The sequence below is a fragment of the Macaca nemestrina genome, chromosome 4, assembly GCF_043159975.1.
Source record: "Macaca nemestrina isolate mMacNem1 chromosome 4, mMacNem.hap1, whole genome shotgun sequence".
NCBI classification, from domain to species: domain Eukaryota; kingdom Metazoa; phylum Chordata; class Mammalia; order Primates; family Cercopithecidae; genus Macaca; species Macaca nemestrina.
The window spans coordinates 11,844,325-11,867,119 of record NC_092128.1 but is presented as its reverse complement, the minus strand read 5'-3'; the positions used below and the strand labels follow the sequence as shown (position 1 = coordinate 11,867,119).

General features: G+C 37.7%; 1 protein-coding gene across 1 annotated transcript in view; it reads left to right on the top strand.

The window, feature by feature from the left end:
• Positions 1-22,795, top strand: part of LOC105474842 (contactin associated protein 2) — a 2,256,224-nt gene that overhangs the window by 958,929 nt on the left and 1,274,500 nt on the right. Inside the window, exons 6-8 of the mRNA XM_011729645.2 lie at positions 7,996-8,180; positions 16,390-16,533; positions 19,740-20,004. Coding sequence (XP_011727947.2) covers positions 7,996-8,180; positions 16,390-16,533; positions 19,740-20,004 — 594 coding nt within the window. The remainder of the gene's footprint in view (positions 1-7,995; positions 8,181-16,389; positions 16,534-19,739; positions 20,005-22,795) is intronic.

Here is a 22,795-nt window from a genome sequence, read left to right as displayed (position 1 = left end):
ACATGTGTCCAGAAATCTATCCATTTCTTCTCGATTTTCTAGTTCATGTGCATAGAGGTGTTTATAGTATTTTCTGATGGTACAGAGAATAATATAAAAATTATAGAGACCTATAAACATATTTCTGTAGGGAAATACAAATGTATTTCTGTGGGGTCAGTGCTGATGCCCCCTTGTCACTTCTGGTTGTGTTTATTTGAAACTTCTCTCTTTTTGTCTTTATTAGTCTAGCTAATGGTCTATCTATTTTATTAATTATTTCGAAAAAACAGTGTATTAGTCCATTCTCACACTGCTGTAAAGAACTGCCCAAGACTGGGTAATTTATAAAGGAAAGAGTTTTAACTGACTTACAGTTTCACATGACTGGAGAGGCCTCAGGAAACTTACAATCATGGCTGAAGGGGAAGCAAACACATCATTCTTCACATGGCAGCAGGAGAGAGAAGTGCAGAGTGAAGTCGGGGAAAGCCCTTTATAAAACCATCAGATGTCATGAGAACTCACTCACTATGATGAGAACAGCAAGGGGGAACCACCCACATGATCTAATCACTTCCCATGAAGTCCCTTCCCCAACACATGGGGATTATAAATTGGATTACAATTCAAGATGAGATTTGGGTGGGGACAGAGAACCAGCTCATAGTAACCAGCTCCTGGATTCATTGACTTTTGTGTTTTTGTTTTTTGAAGGATTTTTTTTGTGTGTGTCTCTGTATTCCTTCAGTTTAGCTCTGATCTTGGTTATTTCTTGTCTTCTGCTAGCTTTGGGATTTGTTTGCTCTTGGTTCTCTAGTTCTTTTAGTTGTGATGTTAGGTTGCTAACTTAAGATATTTCTAGCTGTTTGATGTGGGCATTTAGGGCCATAAATTTCCCTCTTAACACAGTTTTAGCTGCATCCCAGAGATTCTGGTACTTTGTATCTTTGTTCTCATTAGTTTCAAAGAAAATCTTGATTCCTCCCTTAGTTTTATTATTTACCCAAGAGTCACTAAGGAGCAAGTTGTTCAGTTTCCATGTAGTTGTGTGGTTTTAAGTGAATTTCTTAATCTTAAGTTCTAATTTGATTGTGCTGTGGTCTGAGAGACTCTTTGTTATGATTTTGGTTCTTTTTCATTTGCAGTGGAGTGTTTTACTTTCAATTATGTCATCAATGTTAGAGTAAGTGCCATGTGGTGATGAGAAGTATGCATATTCTGGTGTTTTGGGGTGGAGAATTCTGTATATATCTATCAGGTCTACTTGATCCAAAGCTGAGTTGAAGTCCTGGATGTCTTTGTTAATTTTCTGCCTTGACGATCTGTCTAATATTATCAGTGGGGTATTAAAGTCTCCCATTTTTATTGTGTGGGGATCTAAGTCTTTTTGAAGACCTCTAAGAACTTGCTTTATGAATCTGGGTGCTCCAGTACTGGGTGCGTATATATTTATGACAGTTAACTCTTCTTGTTGAATTTCACCTTTTACCATTATTTAATGCCCTTCTTTGTGTTTTTTGATTTTTGGTGGTTTAAAGTCTGTTTTGTCAGAAACTATGATTGCAACCCCTGCTTTTCTCTGTTTTCCATTTGCTTCTTAAATTTTTCTCCATCCCTTTATTTTGAGCCTATGTGCATATTTGCATGTGAGATGGGTCTCGTAAAGACAGCATACTATTGGGTCTTGACTCTTTATCCAGCTTGCCTCTGTGTCTTTTAATTGGGTCATTTAGCCCTTTTACATTTAAGGCTAGTATTGTTATGTGTGGATTTGATTCTGTCATCATGATGCTAGCTGGTTAGTTTGCAGACTTGTTTATGCAGTTGCTTCATAGTGTCACTGGTCTGTGTATTTTGGTGTGTTTCTGTAGTGGCTGGTAATGGGTTTTCCTTTTTATATTTAGTGCTTCCTTCAGGAGCTCTTGCAAGGCAGGTCTGGTGGTAACAAATTCCCTGAGCATTTTCTTGTCTGAAAAGGATCTTATTTCTCCTTCACTTATGAAGCTTAGTTTGACTGGATGTGAAGTTCTGGGTTGGAAATTCTTTTCTTTAAGAATATTGAATATTGGCCCCCAATCTCTTCTAGATTGTAGGGTTTCTGCTGAGAGATCCGCTGTTAGTCTGATGGGCTTCCCTTTGTAGGTGACCTCGCCTTTTGGCCTTTCTCTCTGTATGACTTTAACATTTTTTCTTTCATTTCAACCTCAGAGAATCTGATGATGATGTGTCTTGGGGATGATCTTCTCATGGAGTATCTTACTGAGGTTCTCTGCATTTCCTGAATTTGAATGTTGGCCTTCTTGCTAGGTTGGGGAAGTTCTCCTGGATCATATCCTGAAGTATGTTTTCCAATTTGGTTCCATTCTCCCTGTCTCTCTCAGGTACCCCAATCAGTTGTAGGTTTAGTCTCTTTATATAATCCCATATTTCTCGGAGGTTTGGTTCATTCCTTTTCATTATTTTTTTCTCTATCCTTGTCTGCCTGTCTTATTTCACAAAGATAGTCTTCAAGCTCTGAGATTCCTTCCTCTGCTTTGCTTGTCCTGCTATTAATACTTGTGATTGCATTGTGAAGTTCTCACAATGTGTTTTTCAGCTCTAACAGGTCAATTATGTTCCTCTCTAAACTGGGTCTTCTGGCTATCAGATCCCATATTGTTTTATCATGATTCTTATCTTCTTTGCATGGTGTACCACATGCTCCTTTACCTCAGTGAAGTTTGTTATTACCCACCTTCTGAAGCCTATTTCTGTCGTTTCAGCCATCTCAGCATCAGTCTAGTTCTGAGCCCTCCTGGAGAGGTGTTGCAGTCATGTGGAGGAAAAGGGGCATTCTGGCTTTTGATTTTTTAGCATTTTTGCATTGATTGCTTCTCATTTTTGTGGATTTATCTACTTCAATGTTTGATGTTGTTGATTTGGGATGGGGTTTTGTGGGATTTGTTGTTGTTGTTTTCTGTTTGTTTGCTTTTTTTAATAGCCCTATTGAAGTCTGGCCACTCATCCATAGGGCTATTGTGATTTGCTGGGAGTCCACTCCAGACCCTAGTTGCTTCAATTTTTCCTGGAACTAGAGGTATAATATTATCAATGAAGGCTGCAGGACAGCAAAATGGCAGCCTGCTCCTTTCCCTAGAAGTTTCATCCTAGGGATATACTGACCTATTGTTGGCCCAAATGTGCCTGGAGACGTGGCTGGAGAACCCTGTTGGGAGGTCTCACTCACTCAGGAGAAATGAGATCAGGGATCAACTTTAAAAAGCAGTCTGGCTGCTTTTCAATAGAGCTGCTGTGTGCTGTATTGGAGATTTCTTCAGCCTCTAATCGGTTTGGACTCTCCAAGGCCCATAGGCTGGACTCGCTGAGAAGCCTGAATGTCCAAGTTGGTGACCTGCCCCACCCCTCAGGCACTTTGTCCCATGGAGAACAGAGGCAAGGGTGGCCAGAGGCCACAGCTGGGAGGACCTGCCCTGTGAGGGAGTGGATGGGGGGATGGGGCACTTAAAGAAGCAGTCTGGCCATGCCTTCACAAAGCAGCTGTGTTGTGGTGGGGAACAGCCTTTTTCCCCATCAGCTTGGACTCTCCAAAGCCCACAGGCTGTGGAATGACTGAATCGTCCAACATACCCAGGTGGTGACCCTCCCTTCCCTTGGTCACTCCATCCCAGGGATAGAAAATAGCTCTGTCATACAGGCAGGTGTGGCTGGAGGGCCCCAGCTGGGAGGTCCCACCCAGTAGGAGGAATGGATCAGGGCTCTGCTTAAAGAAGCAGTCTGACCATGATCTGGCAAAGCCACTGTGTTACGCTTCGGGGAACCCTTCCTCCGCATCTGGACCCTTTGGACTCTCCACAGCCCACAGGCTAGAATGGCCCAGTCAACCAAATAGCAGAGATGGTGTCTATACCTCCCCTCAAGGTTTCGTCTGGTCTCAGGCAGGCTTTGCCCTCTTGCCAGTGGCTGGCTGAAATTCCAAGCCAGTGGGTCTTATCTTGTAGGGTGCCATGGAAATAGGGCCCGCAGAACAGTGCTACTCGGCTCCCTGGATTCTGCCCCCTTCCTAGGGGTATGTGCAGACCTCCCACCTTGTCTGAGTTACAGACACCTTTGTTGGAAATCCCAGGGTGGAGTTTGTAAAGCTCCACTCTGTCTCTCTGCATGGTTGAGCGGTTGCTCTGCCAAGACTCCACACAGCTGTGTGTGTCAGGCCCAAGGCTCTGGTGTCATGGGCTCACAAGGAGATCTCCTAATCTGTGAGTTGCAAGTATCCACGGGAGAAGCATGGTTTCTTGGGGTCACGTGGTCACTCACTGCTTCCCTTGGCAGGGGTTGGGGGTTCCCTTGGCTCCGTGTCACTCCTGGGTAGGCCGTAGCCCCATCCTGCTTTTCTTCATTCTCCATGTGTGAAGTTGTTTCCCTAATCCATCTCAGTGTGAGAAGCTGAATATTTCAGTTGAAAGTGCTGTCTTTACTCATTCCTTTCATTCCTCTCCTTGAGCGCTGCAGACTTCAGCTGCTTCTAATCAGCCATCTTGGCCCCTATCTCACCTGTTTCTCTTGACTAGTTAAAAATTCTGGGCTATTTGACTTATTTGTCAATTACCAATTTGAGTGGTCCAAACATTCCTGAATATGACTTGTATCCCATGTATTAACTTTTATTACTTTGAAATTCAGTATTATACTAAAAATTGCAACTCCACTCAGGTTATTTTTATTGGTAATGATACATTACCTTAAAGATGTACCCTTGATTATAAAACTTTTGACATTAAAGATCTGATCCGATAGACACAATAGCTTCTATAACAAAGAAGAAAAGTCACACAAAATTCTGTATCACTTAGTTACATAAAATGTTATTTTTTACATTAAAATAAAAGTAACATTAAAATGCATGCAAAACCTGGGAAGATACAAATGTCAAATATACTGGTTTAGTATCAATCATGAATAAGAAATTATACCACTACATAATAATGCCAAGACATTAGGAGAAAATAGAGGCCAATGATATACAAGATAAGTCATAAAAGAAAAAAATATAAACACCCAATGCTTATTTTTGGTCAACTAAGTAAATACATTTTAAAGTGATATATCAGTGTTGGTGAGTATTTGACAAAAAGGATCCTCTGTATTGTTCTGCAAGTCAGAAAATATTTTCAGGAAAATAACTAGACAATATGTCTTTGGACCTTTGAAATCTCTTACAATACAGTATTTTGGTCCAAAAATCATAAGGTAAAAAGAGAAATAACCACTAGGATTTAAGTCCAAATATGTAATTTGCAACATTAATTACAATGTCAAAAATTGGGAAAAAATTAAACACATAGAAATATGTTGATAGCATTTAAAATGTCTGTGCTAACTTTTAATTGTATGAGGAGATATTATATAATATTAAACAAAACCTGTAGGATATAAAATCTATCAATCTATCAATCTAATTAAATATATGTAGTCATGTGTCACTTTAAAATGAGGATGCATTCTGAGAAATTCTGTGTGAGTTTCAACACTTTGTAAACACAAGAGTATACAAAGACAAACATAAATTGTGTAGCTTACTACACACCTAGGCTATATGGTAGAGCCTATTGCTCCTAGTGTACAAATCTGTATAGCATGTTACTGTACAGAATACTTTAGTCCACTGTGTAAAAAACTGGTAAGTATTTGCATGTCAAAAAATCCAATGGATACAATGAAAATACAGTATTAAATTTGATGTTACCACCATTACATATGAAGTCCATCATTGAAAGAAATGTCATCATGTGGTACATGACTGTTTGTGGAAAATATATGGAAGGAAATAGACCAAATTATTTTTAGAGGTGGAAATATTTTTACATTACATTTCACTTGTTTCTTCATAATATTCTCTACTTGTAATAAGGAACGTGTGTTCATTGTGCTACCGGGGGAAAATAGCCTGAAATTATTTTTAAAACAAAACCCAATAGAGGAAAAGAAGGAAGAGGGGGGAGAGTAACCAGAAACAAAATATGTGTACTTCCATAAAACATGCACACAAAATATGCACACATGCACATGTGTGTGCACACATTAAAATATTGTTTAATATTATATAATATCTCCCCATACAATTAAAAGTTAGCACAGACATTTTAAATGCTATCAACATATTTCTGTGTGTTTAGTTTTTTCCCAATTTTTGACATTGTAATTAATGTTTCAAATTACATATTTGGACTTAAATTGCAGTTGAATTATATCTAAAGATGTTTATTTTTTCAAACTTTTCATTTTTTATCCCAAACGAAACATGTAGAGTAACCTCTTAAAATCAACTGTGTCTTATAGTGGTGTGACATTACTGTTTTCAAAGAAATAACTGACTATGTGACCTTACCAAAAAAAGTTTATTAGCTTTACACTGGAAAGCAGTTTACTGACTGACCGGAATTTACAACAGCCAGAGAGAAATATGCACTCAAATATCTACTGCCATTCTTTAATGCGGTTACCTAAATATTAGATGTATCTGCCTGCTGCTCAGTCTTCTAGTGTAAATATTTAAATAAAACTCAATGTGACCTTTTCACTAAGATAGTTCATTTTCTTTCTTTCTCTTCCTCTTCCTCCTCTTTTCCCTCTCCTTTTCCTTGTTTCATTTTACACATATACACTGATTTACCATCACACATCAACATTTTATTTCATCACCATAAATGAAGAAAAGATGTTCTAGGAAGATAATAGAAAATGTAAGGTATGGGGGCATTAGCATACAAAGGGAGAAAGGAAGGAAAGAAGGAAGAGGGAGAGAGGGAAGGAAGGACAAGGGAGGGAGAGAGGGAAGGAAGGACAAGGAAGGAAGGAAGGAAGGAAGGAAGGAAGGAAGGAAGGAAGGAAGGAAGGAAGGAAGGAAGGAAGGAAGGAAGGGAGGGAGGGAGGGAGGGAGGGAGGGAGGGAGGGAGGCAAAGGAAAGGAAGAGAGGAAAGAAAGATAGGAAGGAAGGAAGGAAGAAAGGAGGAAAGGAAAAGAAAGGAAAGGAAAGGGGAAAGGAAAGGGGAAAGGACAAAGGAAAGGAAAGGAAAGGAAAGGAAGAATTTAATGTGACAGTCAATTGTTTATCTCTTATTTCCATTATGTTATTTATTCTGAAATCCTATTATATTTTTATAGTGATTAATTTTGCCTCACCATAAAAAGCAATACGTGTTAGACAACATAGATGAAACAAAATATGTAAACTGTATCCAGGGGCGACCTTAATAAACATGTTGGATTCTAACAATCTTTTACTTGTATTTATAGTTGTGTTGCTATGGAGATCTTATTTCAAAATGAAATACTACATACATAATTCTTAATGTTATCATTTTAATTAAAAGATAAGTAAATTTTCTATGCCATTAACAATCACATAGTGTTCTCTTTACAACAATGGCTTTTGGAGTCAACAAAAATTAAAAATGGTCACGCTGTGTGGTCTTAATAATAATTATAACAGTAATAAAAGATTAACAGGTAACAGTTATGTTCACTATATGCCAGAAAGTGTATTAAATTCTTTGCCTATAGTAACTCATTTAATCCTCAAGCAACCTTACAAAGCAGGTACTATTATCTTCCCTATTGTATATATGAGAAAATGGAGACCAAGCATTCTCAACTTGCCCTGGACCCCAAGCTAACAGTGGAGCCAGCATCAGAACCCAGCAGACTTGTGTAAAAGCCCACGTGGCACTGACTTTATAACAAACCTACCAAAATTTAGCAGAATTCATTGCACAGTCATAAAACACTCATTTTCCCCCTTTTTAAAAAAGTACTTTTTTTCCATCTTTAATAACTTGTATGTACTTTGAACATAAAGTATTTTTAAGTGTCATTACTTACTGGTATCCCAGGTTAACTCAAATGGATAGAGCTTTGATGCAATGTCAGCCTCTAGGGGCAGTAAATGAAAGACCTTCTGCTTCACAGTGTTGGCCAGAGTGTCATTGCGTTGTTTCTTTTTCACTCCTGTGTACGCAGGAAGCAACCAGCTTGGCCCCATATATGGCCACACATCAGTGATGACCGGAAGTTTGCTGGATGACCACCACTGGCACTCCGTGGTCATTGAGCGCCAGGGGCGGAGCATTAACCTCACGCTGGACAGGAGCATGCAGCACTTCCGCACCAACGGAGAGTTTGACTACCTGGACTTGGACTACGAGGTACACATGATGACGTAGAAATTGTGATAAAACGTCGGGCAACTGCGTCACTCTCCTACTGTACTGTATTATTGTTAACTATATTACGACCTACACCATTTTTATTTTCTTCTCTAAACAAAAAGACACTGACAATTTTAAAAACCGAATTAATTTGTTTCATTTTATTTCTAAATTTATAATCATGAATACTCAAAATATTATACAAATCTTAGTACTAAAGTAATAATTTGAAGAGAGGGACTGTGCTATCTAGGTCATTTAATAAATTCAGAATAAATTTAATTTGTAATCCTTTCATTTATAGTTAATCACGTTATCAATTCTTGAGAATGTGAAGTACATTACATACAGAGGGTTGTCTAATATTTATTATAAAGTATTGAATAAGAAATCCTAGTTTCTGGTTTATATTAAGTCATTTAGAAACACATGACTGTAGATGGGTCTTTTGTCAAGCTCTGTTTTCTCAGAGTCAATATCACAAAGCAATAAAGTAAAATATAGACTATTTTAAAACGATTGTCTATGAACAAAAAGACATATATCATCTTCTCAATAATTAGAGATTAAAAATAATCATTGATCATGTTTATATAAATAAAAATATATTCCCATAGCTTAAGAGTAGGTATATCATATTTTTAAATTATTTGGAGAGCAATTCAACCTTAAAATATCCATTAAAACTGTTAATCATATATGTAGGTGAGCTCTTTAAGATGTTTGTCGGCCGGGCACGGTGGCTCATGCCTGTAATCTCATCACTTTGGGAGGCTGATGCGGGTGGATCACAGGGTCAGGAGTTCGAGACCAGCCTGACCAACGTGGTGAAACTCCGTCTCTACTAAAAATACAAAAATTAGCCAGGTGTGGTGGCACGCGCCTGTAATCCCAGCTACTCAGGAGGCTGAGGCAGGAGAATCGCTTGAACCCGGGAAGTGGAGGTGGCACTGAGCCGAGATGTGCCCCTGCACTCCAGCCTGGGCAACAGAGTGAAACTCCGCCTCAAAAAAAAAAAAGAAAAAAAGAAAAAAAGATGTTTGTCACAGTATTATACATCCTAGGAGAAAAGGATAACACTAGACATACAAAAGCAGCAGAATGGTAAAATAAAAGGGATGCAATGCTATTACTTAGCTGGAAGTTTCCACACTTTCTTAGTTCACATAGCCCTTAGTGTCTTTGAACTTTTTTCCTCAGCAGTCCTGAGCCGTTAGGTCCAAACAACTTAACAATTTACGTCCTGAGACTTTGGTAGCCACTTCGAGAAATAAACATAAAATAAAAGTGAAAGTAGATTTTTATTTCATTCTTAAACAACAGCAATTATTACTAATGGGATGAATGCTATGTATGTTTATCAGAGTGGGGATCGGATTTGCCACTGGCATCCTAATTTTCTGTTCCACTTTTAACTTACATGATACTCTGTCTAAATCAGAGTAATGACGAAATCCAAAAAGCACATAATTAAAAGGAATGACACATTATCTAATACTGGAACAGTAAACTACTTTAAGCTAGAGTTTCACACAATGTCCAAAAGGTGTCAAATATTGTTGTGTTTTCTTTAAAAATTTCAAACATACTATGGTACCCCTATTAGTTTTATGCACCATCTTCATGTTCCTTGGCCCCCAGTTTTGAAATTGGGGGTGTATTCATGTATATATGTGTGTATTATGTATATTTATGTATAATTTTTTAATGATATGGAATATGCGGCTGGGCGCGGTGGCTCAAGCCTGTAATCCCAGCACTTTGGGAGGCCGAGACGGGCGGATCACGAGGTCAGGAAATCGAGACCATCCTGGCTGACATGGTGAAACCCCGTCTCTACTAAAAAAGTACAAAAAACTAGCCGAGCGAGGTGGCGAGCGCCTGTGGTCCCAGCTCCTCAGGAGGCTGAGGCAGGAGAACGGCGTGAACCCGAGAGGTGGAGCTTGCAGTGAGCTGAGATCCGGCCACTGGACTCCAGCCTGGGCGACAGAGCGAGACTCCATCTCAAAAAAAAAAAAAAAAAAAAGAATATGGAATATGCTTATCATAAAATAAATGGAAAACACAGGATTGATAGCTGTGTTTTCTATTTTCTTTATGTTTAAATAGTTTCTATTTTTTTGCAATATGAATATATGATATATATGCCTAAATAAAAAATTAAGAATAGAATATGCTATATAAACACTGATGGAGACTTTATTAACATTAAATGAATTTAAGGTTATTGGAAAATATTGTATCCCTCCCCCCAAAAAAATCTCTTAAAAGCAAACTGATTGTTAAAAGAAAATGTATGTGAAAATCGCAGAAATTTCTATCTTCTCTAAGTTAGTATGTATCTTGGATCATGTGACTTATCTCCCAATGTATGAGAGATCTTAAAGATGAATTATTCATCCTCCGTTAATAAACTTTGAAGTACCATAGAAGAGGTGAAAATTCTGAAACATTTGGAATGAGGAAATATAATTCTAATTTTCAAAAAACGAAATTAAAAATTTGGGGTCATAAACCTTGTTGAGTGTGTGATGAAGTCTATGAATATTCATGCACACATAACACTTTCTATATTCGATCAGCAGTTTCATGGACACCTTGAAGCCCATCTATATACACTGCCATGTTTGAGAGCTGCAGAGATAGACTAAAATACCCAGGACTTACTTATTAGACAAAATCACTAGTAAGAAATTTAAATTAACTGACAAAGAATCAGGGTAGACTTCACATTTCTGGCTACTGTCAGATTACTGTCCCCTTAGAGACCGCAATTATTGGCATGAAATGTAATAAAAGTGGCTGTGCCTACCTTTATATTGCTATACTTTTCTCTTAATGGGAAGGGACTCCCTTTGCTTATTTGTTTAGAAAAAACCTCAGGGACTGGGCCAGGCACGGTGGCTCACGCCTGTAATCCCAGCACTTTGGGAGGCTGAGGCGGGTGGATCACCTGTGGTCAGGAGTTCAAGACCAGCCTGGCCAATGTGATGAAACCCCCATCTCTACTAAAAATACAAAAATTAGCCGGGCATGGTGGCGGGCGCCTGTAATCCCAGCTACTTGGGAGGCTGAGGCAGGAGAATCGCTTGAACCCAGGAGGCGGAGGTTTCAGTGAGACAAAATCATGCCATTGCATTCCAGCTTCGGCAACACGAGCGAAACTCCATCTTAAAAACAAAACAAAATGAAAAACAGACAAACAACAACAAAAAAACACCTCAGGGACTATATTAGAGTAGAGTCAGTCTCTAGTTTTGTTGCACTTATCTCCTTGATATATCCACACACTAACTACACTCAAACCTCACAGACTGCATGAAAATTAGCTTCAAAGTTAAAATAATACAAATTATATAATGTTCATTACTGAACTATTTAAAGGCTTTGGCCTAAAGGAAGAGAAAGGTGGTCTTGTTATCTTCACAAAACCTGACGACTCAATGTCCTGCTTCCCCCAAATTATACTGCCTTTATTCTTCTAGAGTACACTAACGACAAAGGCATTGAGGCCCAAAGGTAGGGGTGTGCTGGTGGATGCTTAACAACCAGTTCTTTCCAGGGAGGAACGGTCAGAGGAATGCCCTGATATATAGCAGTTGTTAATTTTCATGGGGCAAATTTCCCACCATGGTTGATTTCATGCTACCATATACGGAACTGAGCCGGGAATTGGGAAGAGGTGCCAAACAGCACACAATTATATGATATTTCCATCATATAGTTGCAATAAATGTAAATGACCTCAAGAACTTATATGAAAGTAAAGTGTAGAGATAAATTCTGAATCGTTATGAATGTTGTGTTTCATGTAATTTATTTAATTTATAGCTTATGTAGTGGAAGTTTTAATAATAGCTCTGCTTAACAGTTGGTTCTTGTGAACCAGTCTGAGGCGGATTCAGCACAGCACTGCTAGCGTAAGTTAAATATATTTACCACAATTCCTGGAGATGAACATCATGAAAGAAGTGATGGAATACAAGTTCACTCCTTCGATGTAACTCTATGTGGAATATTTTTTTTTTTTTTTTTTTTTTTTTTTTTTTTTTTTTTTTTTTTTTTTTGAGATGAAGTCTCACTCTATCACCAGGCTGGAGTGTCATGGCGTGATCCAGGTTCACTGCAACCTCCGCCTCCTGGGTTCAAGTCATTCTTCTGGCTCAGCCTCCCGAGTAGCCGGGACTACAGGTGCCCGCCACCTGCGCCTGGCTGATATTTTGTATTTTTAGTAGAGACGGGGTTTCGCCGTGGTAGCCAGGATGGTCTCAATCTCCTGACCTCGTGATCCGCCTGCCTCGGCCTCCCAAAGTGCTGGGATTACAGGCGTGAGCCACTGCGCCTGGCCCTAATTTTTGTATTTTTAGTGGAGACGGGGTTTCACTATGTTGGACAGGATGGTCTCAATCTCTTGGCCCGGTGATCTGCCCACCTCGGCCTCCCAAAATGCTGGGATTAGAGGCTTAAGTCACTGCGCCCAGCCTATGTGGACGTTTTTTGTGACCTAGTCCTAAGAGTTTGTCTCATCCCCTCCTCTTGTAGCTGCGTACACTGCAGAAGTGAGCCAATCGTCACCTGCAATCAGTCTGCTAGCTACAGGGTGGCCCGAGACTGGTGTGGTGGTACACAGGTACACTTCACTTCATTTTTCCTCAGCAGAGCCAATAAAAAACAAAGGGCAGAGCAGCAAAATGGTGTTTGACCTAGATTCTCTCTGTTCTTCAGAGCACACCCACTGTGGATATTATGCCGTTATCTTTCGCAATACAGCTCTGCTAGGGAAGTAGAGGAATGAGTCTCTCTTGACCATTGCAGAACCACAGACTGGCTAGGAAGAAAATCAATCAGAGGAGAAGCCCGAGTTGGAATCTGTTTCTGCCCTTTAATGGTTGTGTGACAGTGGACAATTCATATTCCCCTTTGATGAAATGAATTTAATCGCATTCTTCACATAGGGTTATGTGAGGAGGCAACAGGAAGTAATAGAAAAAAATATATGTGAGTTAAGATTACATAGGCTACGTTTAATGGATGCACATTTATTCTGCTTTATGTAAAAGAATACTGGAGGCAGATGGCTCTAGGTTCAAATGGCCCCTCCACAATCTTCAAGATCACAGTCCTTTTTCATCCTGCTCTTCCTCTATCCCTGTTGCAAATCACTCCAAGACCACTGCTAACATTTCACTTTGCACTTCAGCTAGCAAGAAGGAAGAGAAGCAAGACTGTGCCCTCCCCCTTTTTTTTTTTTTTTTTTGAGACGGAGTCTCGCTCTGTCACCCAGGCTGGAGTGCAGTGCCTGGATCTCAGCTCACGGCAAGCTCCGCCTCTCAGGTTTACGCCATTCTCCTGCCTCAGCCTCCCAAGTAGCTGGGACTACAGGCGCCCGCCACCTCGCCCGGCTAGTTTTTTGTATTTTTAGTAGAGATGGGGTTTCACCGTGTTAGCCAAGATGGTCTTGATCTCCTGACCTCGTGATCCGCCCGTCTCGGCCTCCCAAAGTGGTGGGATTACAGGCTTGAGCCACCGCGCCCGGCTGCCCTCCCCCTCTTAATGACAGTTCTTAAAATCACATACAGCCCTTCCACTAAAATATCATGAGACCAAAATTGGCTTCAAATAAGTTGATAATTTATTATACTGACTGGGAGCAATGTGCCCAGCTGAAAAGCATTGTTTTTTCCCTAATGAGGGTGGGAAGAAAGGATCCGTAGAGGTATCTGATAGTCCCTGCCACACTTTGTGAACACTTGAAAGCTAACAAAATAGTTAATGCAGTTATTTCTTTAGAGGCAAGGTTAGTGAGTGGCAAGAGCATTGATAACTGTATCATATGAGCCACAGGAATAATTGAATATTAATCGGACAACTGCAACAATATTTGTTACTATCAGCTTCATTAAAATGTCAGAAAATACTCTGTGGTCCAAGCAGTTTACTTTACCAATGAGAATTTTTTTTTGTATTTTTGTTTGTTTGTTTTGAGACGGAGTGTCTCTGTATGCCCAGGCTGGAGTGCAATGGCATGATCTCAGCTCACCACAATCTCCGCCTCCCAGGTTCAAGCTATTCTCCTGTCTCAGCCTCTCAAGTAGCTAGGGTTACAGGCACGTGCCACCAAGCCCAGCTACTTTTGTATTTTTAGTAGAGATGGGGTTTCTCCATGTTGATCAGGCTGGTCTCGAACTCCTGATCTCAGGTGATCCACCCGCCTCGGCCTCCCAAAGTGCTGGGATTACAGGCGTGAGCCGCCGTGCCCGGCCCACCAGTGAGAATCTATAACTAGAAAGAATAAATGACAACCTAATATCCTATCATTAATTACCTTAGGAATTGGGGTCGGAACTTACTACTTGTTAGGATCTTTTAACTTGAGCCTGCATTCCTTTTCCAGAGCACCTTGATGAGTTGGACTGGTGCCTAGAGTTGCTGAAAGCAGAGAAACTGTAAGGATAATTTGAATCCCCTGAAGAAAGTGAAAGGTTCAAATTAAAGAAATATGCACACAGAGGAATATGTGTTTAATAATATTATACACTGATGATATTATTACTGTCAGTTGGGGAAAAATTGATGAAAAAGATTGTAAACAGAAGACATAGTACTCCATTTTAGTATCAAAAATGATTGCCTTTGGTGCTAGGTACACTTAGGTGGTACCTAATATGTTCATTTCAGTGCAAGTTGAAAACATTTCCCCAATAATTCTACTTTAGATTACTCTCTATTTCTTCTTTGTAGTTTTCTGATTCTTTGGGATACATTTTTTCTCAATTTTCCTTTTACCTTCTTATACGTGAACTCTGTGGCAAATAATACATATTCAGCTAACCATTAATAATAATTTATTTTAAATGAGGCCTTTGTTTATTTTTACCATCACGTCATAAACCATAATTTGTGTTTCCCCCTCTAAAACTAATTCAGCATTTAAGATGCCATAACACTAAATAATAGAACCTAATTTGTTTATGGACCCTTCCAGAACACAGACTCTTTGGCTGATGCTTTGAATACGAAGTCCCAATTTTTAAAAATGTCTTCACTTCATTGTTTCATTTTCATTGCTTTCATTTCACCCCATCAAACGTGCTCTGGAAAAGCACCACAGGCTCAAGTTAACAGATTCCTAACAATTTAGTGAGTTCTAACCCCAATCCCTAATGTAACCAATGATAGGATGTTAGGCTGTCATTGATTCTTTATAGTTGTATATTCTCATTGAAAATGAAGTGGTTGGACCACAGAATATTTTCCGGCATTTTAATGAAGCTGATAATCAAAAAAAAAAAATTAGATAATGGTAATTCTGTATGATAATTTAAAAGATATGTATTACAAGTATCGTATATCTTGATATTATAATTATATTTAGCAGTTGGCTTCATTTACTACTAACTTACTAATCATAGTGAATATCATCCTTCACCATGCAAATACTAAATGCAATTTTGTGTCATGTAGATTTAATGCTGTAATATGTATTGATCAAAAATACGTAAGAAATAGGTATTTTCTTTCTATAAGCAGTAGCAGACAGAGGAACACAGTAAGTAGTACTGTCTTATTTCTTAGGATTTAAAAGACCTATAATATCTTTAAGCCCACACTGTTCACCTTTGAGTTCCCAAATCCTAAATGGTCCCTAATCAATATTGTAATGATGTTTTTTGAACTATTTTCTACATCCAAAATAAATCTAATGAATTTTTGACAATAATGATCATTAGACTACAAGTCTGCATAGGGTAAATACAATATCCCTTGCTTTGGGCTGCAGTTTTATCAGCTTATTAAATTAGTGCTGATTATCTCATGCTTACTGGAGGCATTTATTGATAGTATGTCTTTGAATGATAAACATAAAAATATATTTCTAATATTATTTGATAAAAGAAGTTTGCTGAATAAAAAATCTTTTAAATATTCTCAAGAAAAGTTATAAAATGCCTCTGGGGCAGCAAAATTGCAAAGGATCATTACTATTTTTTTGTTCAAGTTATAATCTAATTATTAGAACGAATGACTCCATTAGACACTTCATCAACAACGTAATTTAATATGCCATGGATTTTGGAGGCAGAATGCTATAATATTTGTATATTTTGATTGGGGTATAGCTACTTGACCTTGACTGTATTCATAGTTTTGTCTAGTTTATCACAACACAATGTGGATGTTTACATTTAATTTCTTTTTCTCAAAGATAACCTTTGGAGGCATCCCTTTTTCTGGCAAGCCCAGTTCCAGCGGTAGAAAGAATTTCAAAGGCTGCATGGAAAGCATCAACTACAACGGCATCAACATTACTGATCTTGCCAGAAGGAAGAAATTAGAGCCCTCAAATGTGGTAAGAATTTTCATCCTCAAAATATTGGTCTATAAAAAATCAAGTAACTTTTTTTGTTTTTTGGAGTATTGAACAACAACAAAATCATGACATTTTTCATCATATTTATGTTTGGGCACAATGATGTAAAACAAACATTGGAGTTTTCAGAAATAGTGTAGATACTTGCTATTCTTTGAGAATAGAAAATGGGAGGAGCCCTTAGTAGGTGGTAGGTTTTATTCCCATGGAGCACAGAACGTTAGACTCAATATTTCTGGATGACTTGTGGCAGGAGAACAGATACACTTCAGCACATGCTTCATCCCAGCAGTTAGCAGCCCTTAAACCGGCAGCATCATGTTTTCAAATATCTCATCACATATGCTCTAAGTTACTTGCTTATGGTTTAATTTAATATTTTTAAAGTTTTTTAATCGGGGACTTTATTATATTTACTCCTGTGCTTCCAAAGATGATTTGTTCGAATATGTAAATAAATACCTTTTTTAACAAATCTCTAACCAGACTACATATTATACAATTAAATAAAGCTTGATTTCCACTGCATAGCAAAAGTTGTGTCACAGAAGTTCACTGTGATTTTTGTCTGCCTCTTATGTGAGTTGGTACCAGGTTTCATTAGATTTTGGAAGGAGAGCAAAAGTCAAAGAAAGCCCCAGCACACCTGCCTCCGAACGACACTACTCAACATCCCTAAAAGATACTTAGTTTACAATTTTAGTATGAGAGTTCCCTATGGCTCTGCAAGACCAGGAGCTGCTTTAGCCCAGAGAGCCTATTTGGGAGAGCCTAGAATTCCAGAGACCCATACAATAAGAAGATATTATGCACTAGAAGTAGAATAATGTCATGAGTGTTTGCACTCCGCTCTAAAAGAGCTCTGATGGTCTCATTGCCTCAGATTTGAGCCTAGGGTTTCATCAAATGACTTGACAAGTGAAAATCCCTGAACAAATAAACAGTTTGGGTTGGATATGAGAAAGTTTAAAACAATAACTTAAGGCAAATGATTATTTAATAAATAATTTCCTTAAAGTAATCATAAATTTATACTAGAAATTAAAACTTGAACTTTGATTAAATTTTCTCATAAAGTATATTGACTACATGGAAAAATGATAATAGCTCCATTTATGGGCAACAGGTAGTGTCCTAGGCAAGTTATATTTTACATTTAGGATGATCTGAGAACAATACTACAAGAAGGATACAAACATTTTGTAGATGAAAACATTGAGGTTTAACATGGAAAAAAACCTCATTTTATGAGAAAAATAGCTTTTATTTTATTTTATGAGTAGGAGATATAAATTACAGATTTATAGCCGGGCATGGTGGGTTGCTCCTGTAATCCCAACACTTTGGGAAGCCAAGGCAGGAGGATCACTGGAGTCCGGGAGTTTGAGACCAGCCTGGGCAACATAGTGAGACCATGTCTCTACAACAAGTTAAGAAAATTAAAATTCAAAAATAAATTAAATTGAATTAAAAATTAGCTGGGCATGGTGGTGCATGCATGTGGCCCCAGCTACTTGAGAAGCTGAGGTAGGAGGATCACTTGAGCCCAGAACTTTTAGGCTGCAGTGAGCCATGATTGAACTACTACACTCCAGCCTGGGCAACAGACTGAGACTCTGTCCCCCCAAAAATAAAAGAATAAAAAAAGATTATGAATTCATAATATGTGAGTTTGATTATGCTCTATAATTACATTTTATTTTAACAATACAGAAAATCTTAGATGGGATAGAGACGAATAGGACATTTTGCAAGCAACCCTACAAAGGCAAGTGTTTATATAAGAAATTTACTTTCAAAGATGTTGGGTGCTGATATTTCAATGAAACTGACTCAGCGCTCATTCTACCTCCTCTTCTCCCAAGCACACTCATTCCCTCATTATGCACTGACTCCAGAGTCAGCACCATTACTCTGGCAGGATCTTTAATTTTGCTAGGGAGACAATCCCCTCAAAAGAAGTATGTGGTCAGTTATAAAATCTCAGTTATTATGCATAGGCAGTTCTTTTCATCAGTAAAAGCAAGCATTTAAAAATAATCATCTGTGAACGTACAGAGCAAATTTAATTTGAATATTAATTCAGAGAGACAGCCTGCCTTAGATTTAATGGTTAATGTGCTAAAATGGAAGACATCAGCATCTGGTGTATGTATATATATATATATATATATATATATATATATATATATATATGAGGTGTTGTTAAAAAAAATACATATATATATATGGGGGGGAGAGAGAGAGAGAGAGAGAGAGACAATGAAAATATCATCCAATTACATTCCTTAAAATATTATGATAGGATAAAAGAAGTTAGAAGCAAATACAGATTTTTAGATCTGTAAAGGGAATGTAGTTAGGCACTGAAATATAAAATTTAGTGTAACTGAATGATAAAGCTTTTTTTGTTTTTTGTTTGTTTGTTTGTTTATACCAAGAAGGAGGTTATAGAAGAGAAGGGGAAAGCCTGAATTATTGCAAGATTTGTTTCCATTTAGCCGATTTATACTGCTAGTTCCACAGGAATTAATGCATTGTAATATAAGCACATTTCATGGGAATTTAAATGGAATTTTGAGTTGGATAATAAAATAATCTCCAATAACCACAATTACATTAATGCTGAAAACTTAATATCTATCTATGTATATGTGTACATACAAGGTATATAGATAACAATCCAAAAATATTTTCCCTAAAATATCAGTTTCATAAATTACAAACATATGACCATAGTCCCCACTGAGACCAGAGTACTATGTTAATTAATGTCAGCATTTACCCCCCAGAATAGGGCATAGCATCTCTCTACCTGACTTGTTTGGCCAGCAGCAGCTTTGCTATCTTCAGAAAGTCTCGTGATTCACACTCACACCCACAACACATATACACACTTTACAACTCATCGTCAGCCTATCACAGCAGGCTGTCTGGCTGTCAATCCCATGGTGGAAGCTGCTTGTTATAGACAGCCAACTGCTGCTCAATAGTAGGTCTTACACTCCAAGTAGATCCATGGTGGTGCATCCAGTCACTGAATCTATGCACTGCTGCTGCATGTGAATTTCACTTAGGCTCGGGCTGTGCTTCAAAACTTGTAGAACTATACCTTCATCAATGGTCTTACATGGATGTTTATTTCATTCTGTGTTTTCCTCAGAGCCTGTCTTTCTATTTTACAGGGAAATTTGAGCTTCTCTTGTGTGGAACCCTATACAGTGCCTGTCTTTTTCAATGCTACAAGTTACCTGGAGGTACCCGGACGGCTTAACCAGGACCTGTTCTCAGTCAGTTTCCAGTTTAGGACATGGAACCCCAACGGTCTCCTGGTCTTCAGTCACTTTGCGGATAACTTGGGCAATGTGGAGATTGACCTCACTGAAAGCAAAGTGGGTGTTCACATCAACATCACACAGACCAAGATGAGTCAAATCGATATTTCCTCAGGTCAGTGAAGCCTATTTGACATTTGTTCCTGAAACTTCGATTGCCATTTCCAAAGCTAATGTGGAGTTTGGTTTGGTTTTGGGGGTGTTACATTCTCAGGATTAGGTTCTAATTCAGGTCTTCAAGAAACTTACTTGGTTGCAGTGTGTGCTGATTGAATAAGAAAATTCAACTTTCCAAGTTGAATTGGAAAGTTGCTGAGAGAGCAAGGCATAGGCGAAGGAGAAAGTTGGTTGAGATTGGAAAAGCAAAATCTATTCCTTACCAATGCTAGTTTATTTTAATAGAGAAATTGCTGTTCTTTTAAGTGAATAATTTATATTTGAAAACAAAGAATGTTTATTTTAAAAACACGATGGTATCTGGTATATTTTCTCTTTATGAACATTCATGTACCTTTTACTATTAGTAACAGGATTATACAAATTTTAACTTTATGGAATATTACACTGCTGGAATCAGAACTTCAAAATGATCTTGCTAAAATTATGTGAATGGTTGGAAAAGAAAATAAAAACGAATATGAGGTAGAATGACAAGATTTGTGTATCAACTGATGGAAGACTGGCTTAGCCAAAAATAGGATAATTTTAAATTTGGCTTTGTAGTGATATGACAAGTGGAAGCTTAGGTAATATTCTTGTTATTTGAATAGACTTCACAACCTTGGAATGTTCTTTGATAAATACAGTACAAAGAAAGGTGATATTGTAAATTGAGATGTTATAAACAAAGAAAAATTAGTCTCAATATTGGACTGATAAATAGTAACTGTTTTCATCTATTTTTCTTGGGATAGTCTTTGCAACAGTCATACTACGTATATATGTGTGTGTGTGTGTGTGTGTGTGTGTGTGTGTGTGTATGTGTATGGATATATATAGATAGTGAAGAACTACTTAGAAATGGGAGATATGGAGAAAACTAACATTTACTGAACACTTAGTACAGATGTAACAGATACTGAAAGGAGTCATGACAGAGAGCTTAATTGGGTGACCATGGACTCTGATTTCTGAATATGCCATATACACTCATGGCACCCCATGCATATCCCTGACACAGTTTCACACACTATGATTTTTGTCCCTCTCATTTCCCCTCTAGACTCCATGCTCCTTTTTCTTCTGTCTCTAGCCTATAGAATACTACCTGTAAGAAGTGCGCTCCCATATTTGTTGAGTTCAATACTCTGACCCCTTTGAACTAACAGAATATCCCCTGATATAGAACACATATTTTCTTGTAAAATAGGCTTTATGTTTGTGTATGGCCTGAATGTATGATCTATTGCTGGAAAGGATTCGAGGAAGCCACAAGGAACTGTTATGTCAGAGATGCGCCTAAATTAGTGAACTCAAAAGCTATTGGGAAATACCTAGATATTCACTTTCTCCTTTTCTGCTTATTAGTTTTGCTTTTTCCTTGAATGTCTAGTCATATTTTATCACTGCGTTCTTTTACAAGTATACCTAGGGAGATTTACAGCAAATCGAAAATATCTGGAGAGACCAGAAAAACAGAAAAAACAAAAACAAAAGCAAATGTTTGCCACAGTTGAAAAACTCCCACATTATATTGTTATGATTAGTGATTATTTTCTGATGACTAAACATAAAAATATTAGTATGAAGGCCTCTCTCCTTGCAGTCTCTAAGCAGACCCAATTTGTTGGTAGGTTTCCATGTAACAGGAGCCAATATATTTGAAAGAATAAGATACTAACCCTAGTGGTCAATAAACATGTATTAATTTGATTTGGTATAATTTAGTACTCCAGGATGCTCTCACCTAATTTAAGCGGTGTTTATTTTGAAAATTAAAGATAGAATGAACAAGGGAATCCAATACATGACAATTAATTCACCTTAATAGATTTGCTTAAAGATGATAAAAATGGACTGAAGTTTTTTTTGTCAATTTAGCCAAGAATCTGTGCAAATTAATTGAAAATGATATGAAATCTAAAGATTTCCATAGTATTGTATAATCCAGTACAAATACCTTACTGCTTCAAGCATTTTATATATATACACACATACACACACACACATACACACACAAAAACATACCTGCACAGTGGAAACTAAGTGCTCAATTTGAGAAAGATTAGTTGAGGAAAAAAGAAAATTCAACCATTTTAAAAAGTTATATTTTATATTCATTCATTCAATCTACAAGTACATATGGAAACCATAGGAGATAATTTCCTCTGTCTTTTAATGTATTTTATCAAATTCAATTAAATGTCTAAATAATTCAGTAAAGTGGCAACACTGAGAAAACAGTTAACTCAAGATTCTAATGTTTGCTTTAACAAAGGGAAATGTATCTGTATCACAGCTACTCTACTCTTATCAGCATGAGCATTGAAGAATGTCAGTCCATTTCTCCTTTGGTTAAATATTTTGATTGAAAGAATTTAGAAAATGCAGAAAATCTAGAAAAGAAAAATAACCAGTGATAAGATTTTGGTGTACACACATAAAGTAGTGCACTGAGAAGGTAATATAGAGACTCTCAGATACTGGTAATATATACTGGTAACTTGGTTTTTATTTAGTAAGTTCCATGGTCCAGGATGAACGTAACCCAGTTGGATCAAAAACCTTTTTTCCCATCTTGGTCAACACTGTTCTTTGGGAATTAATTTAAAATATTAAATACATCTTACAAGTAAAAGAATGTTTAATATGTTGTTCACCCTGTCTTTGCATCTTTCTTTCCAACTTGTGATTACTGTCTTCAAGAGTCTCATTAGTAATCAACAGTAGACTTGAATTACAAAATT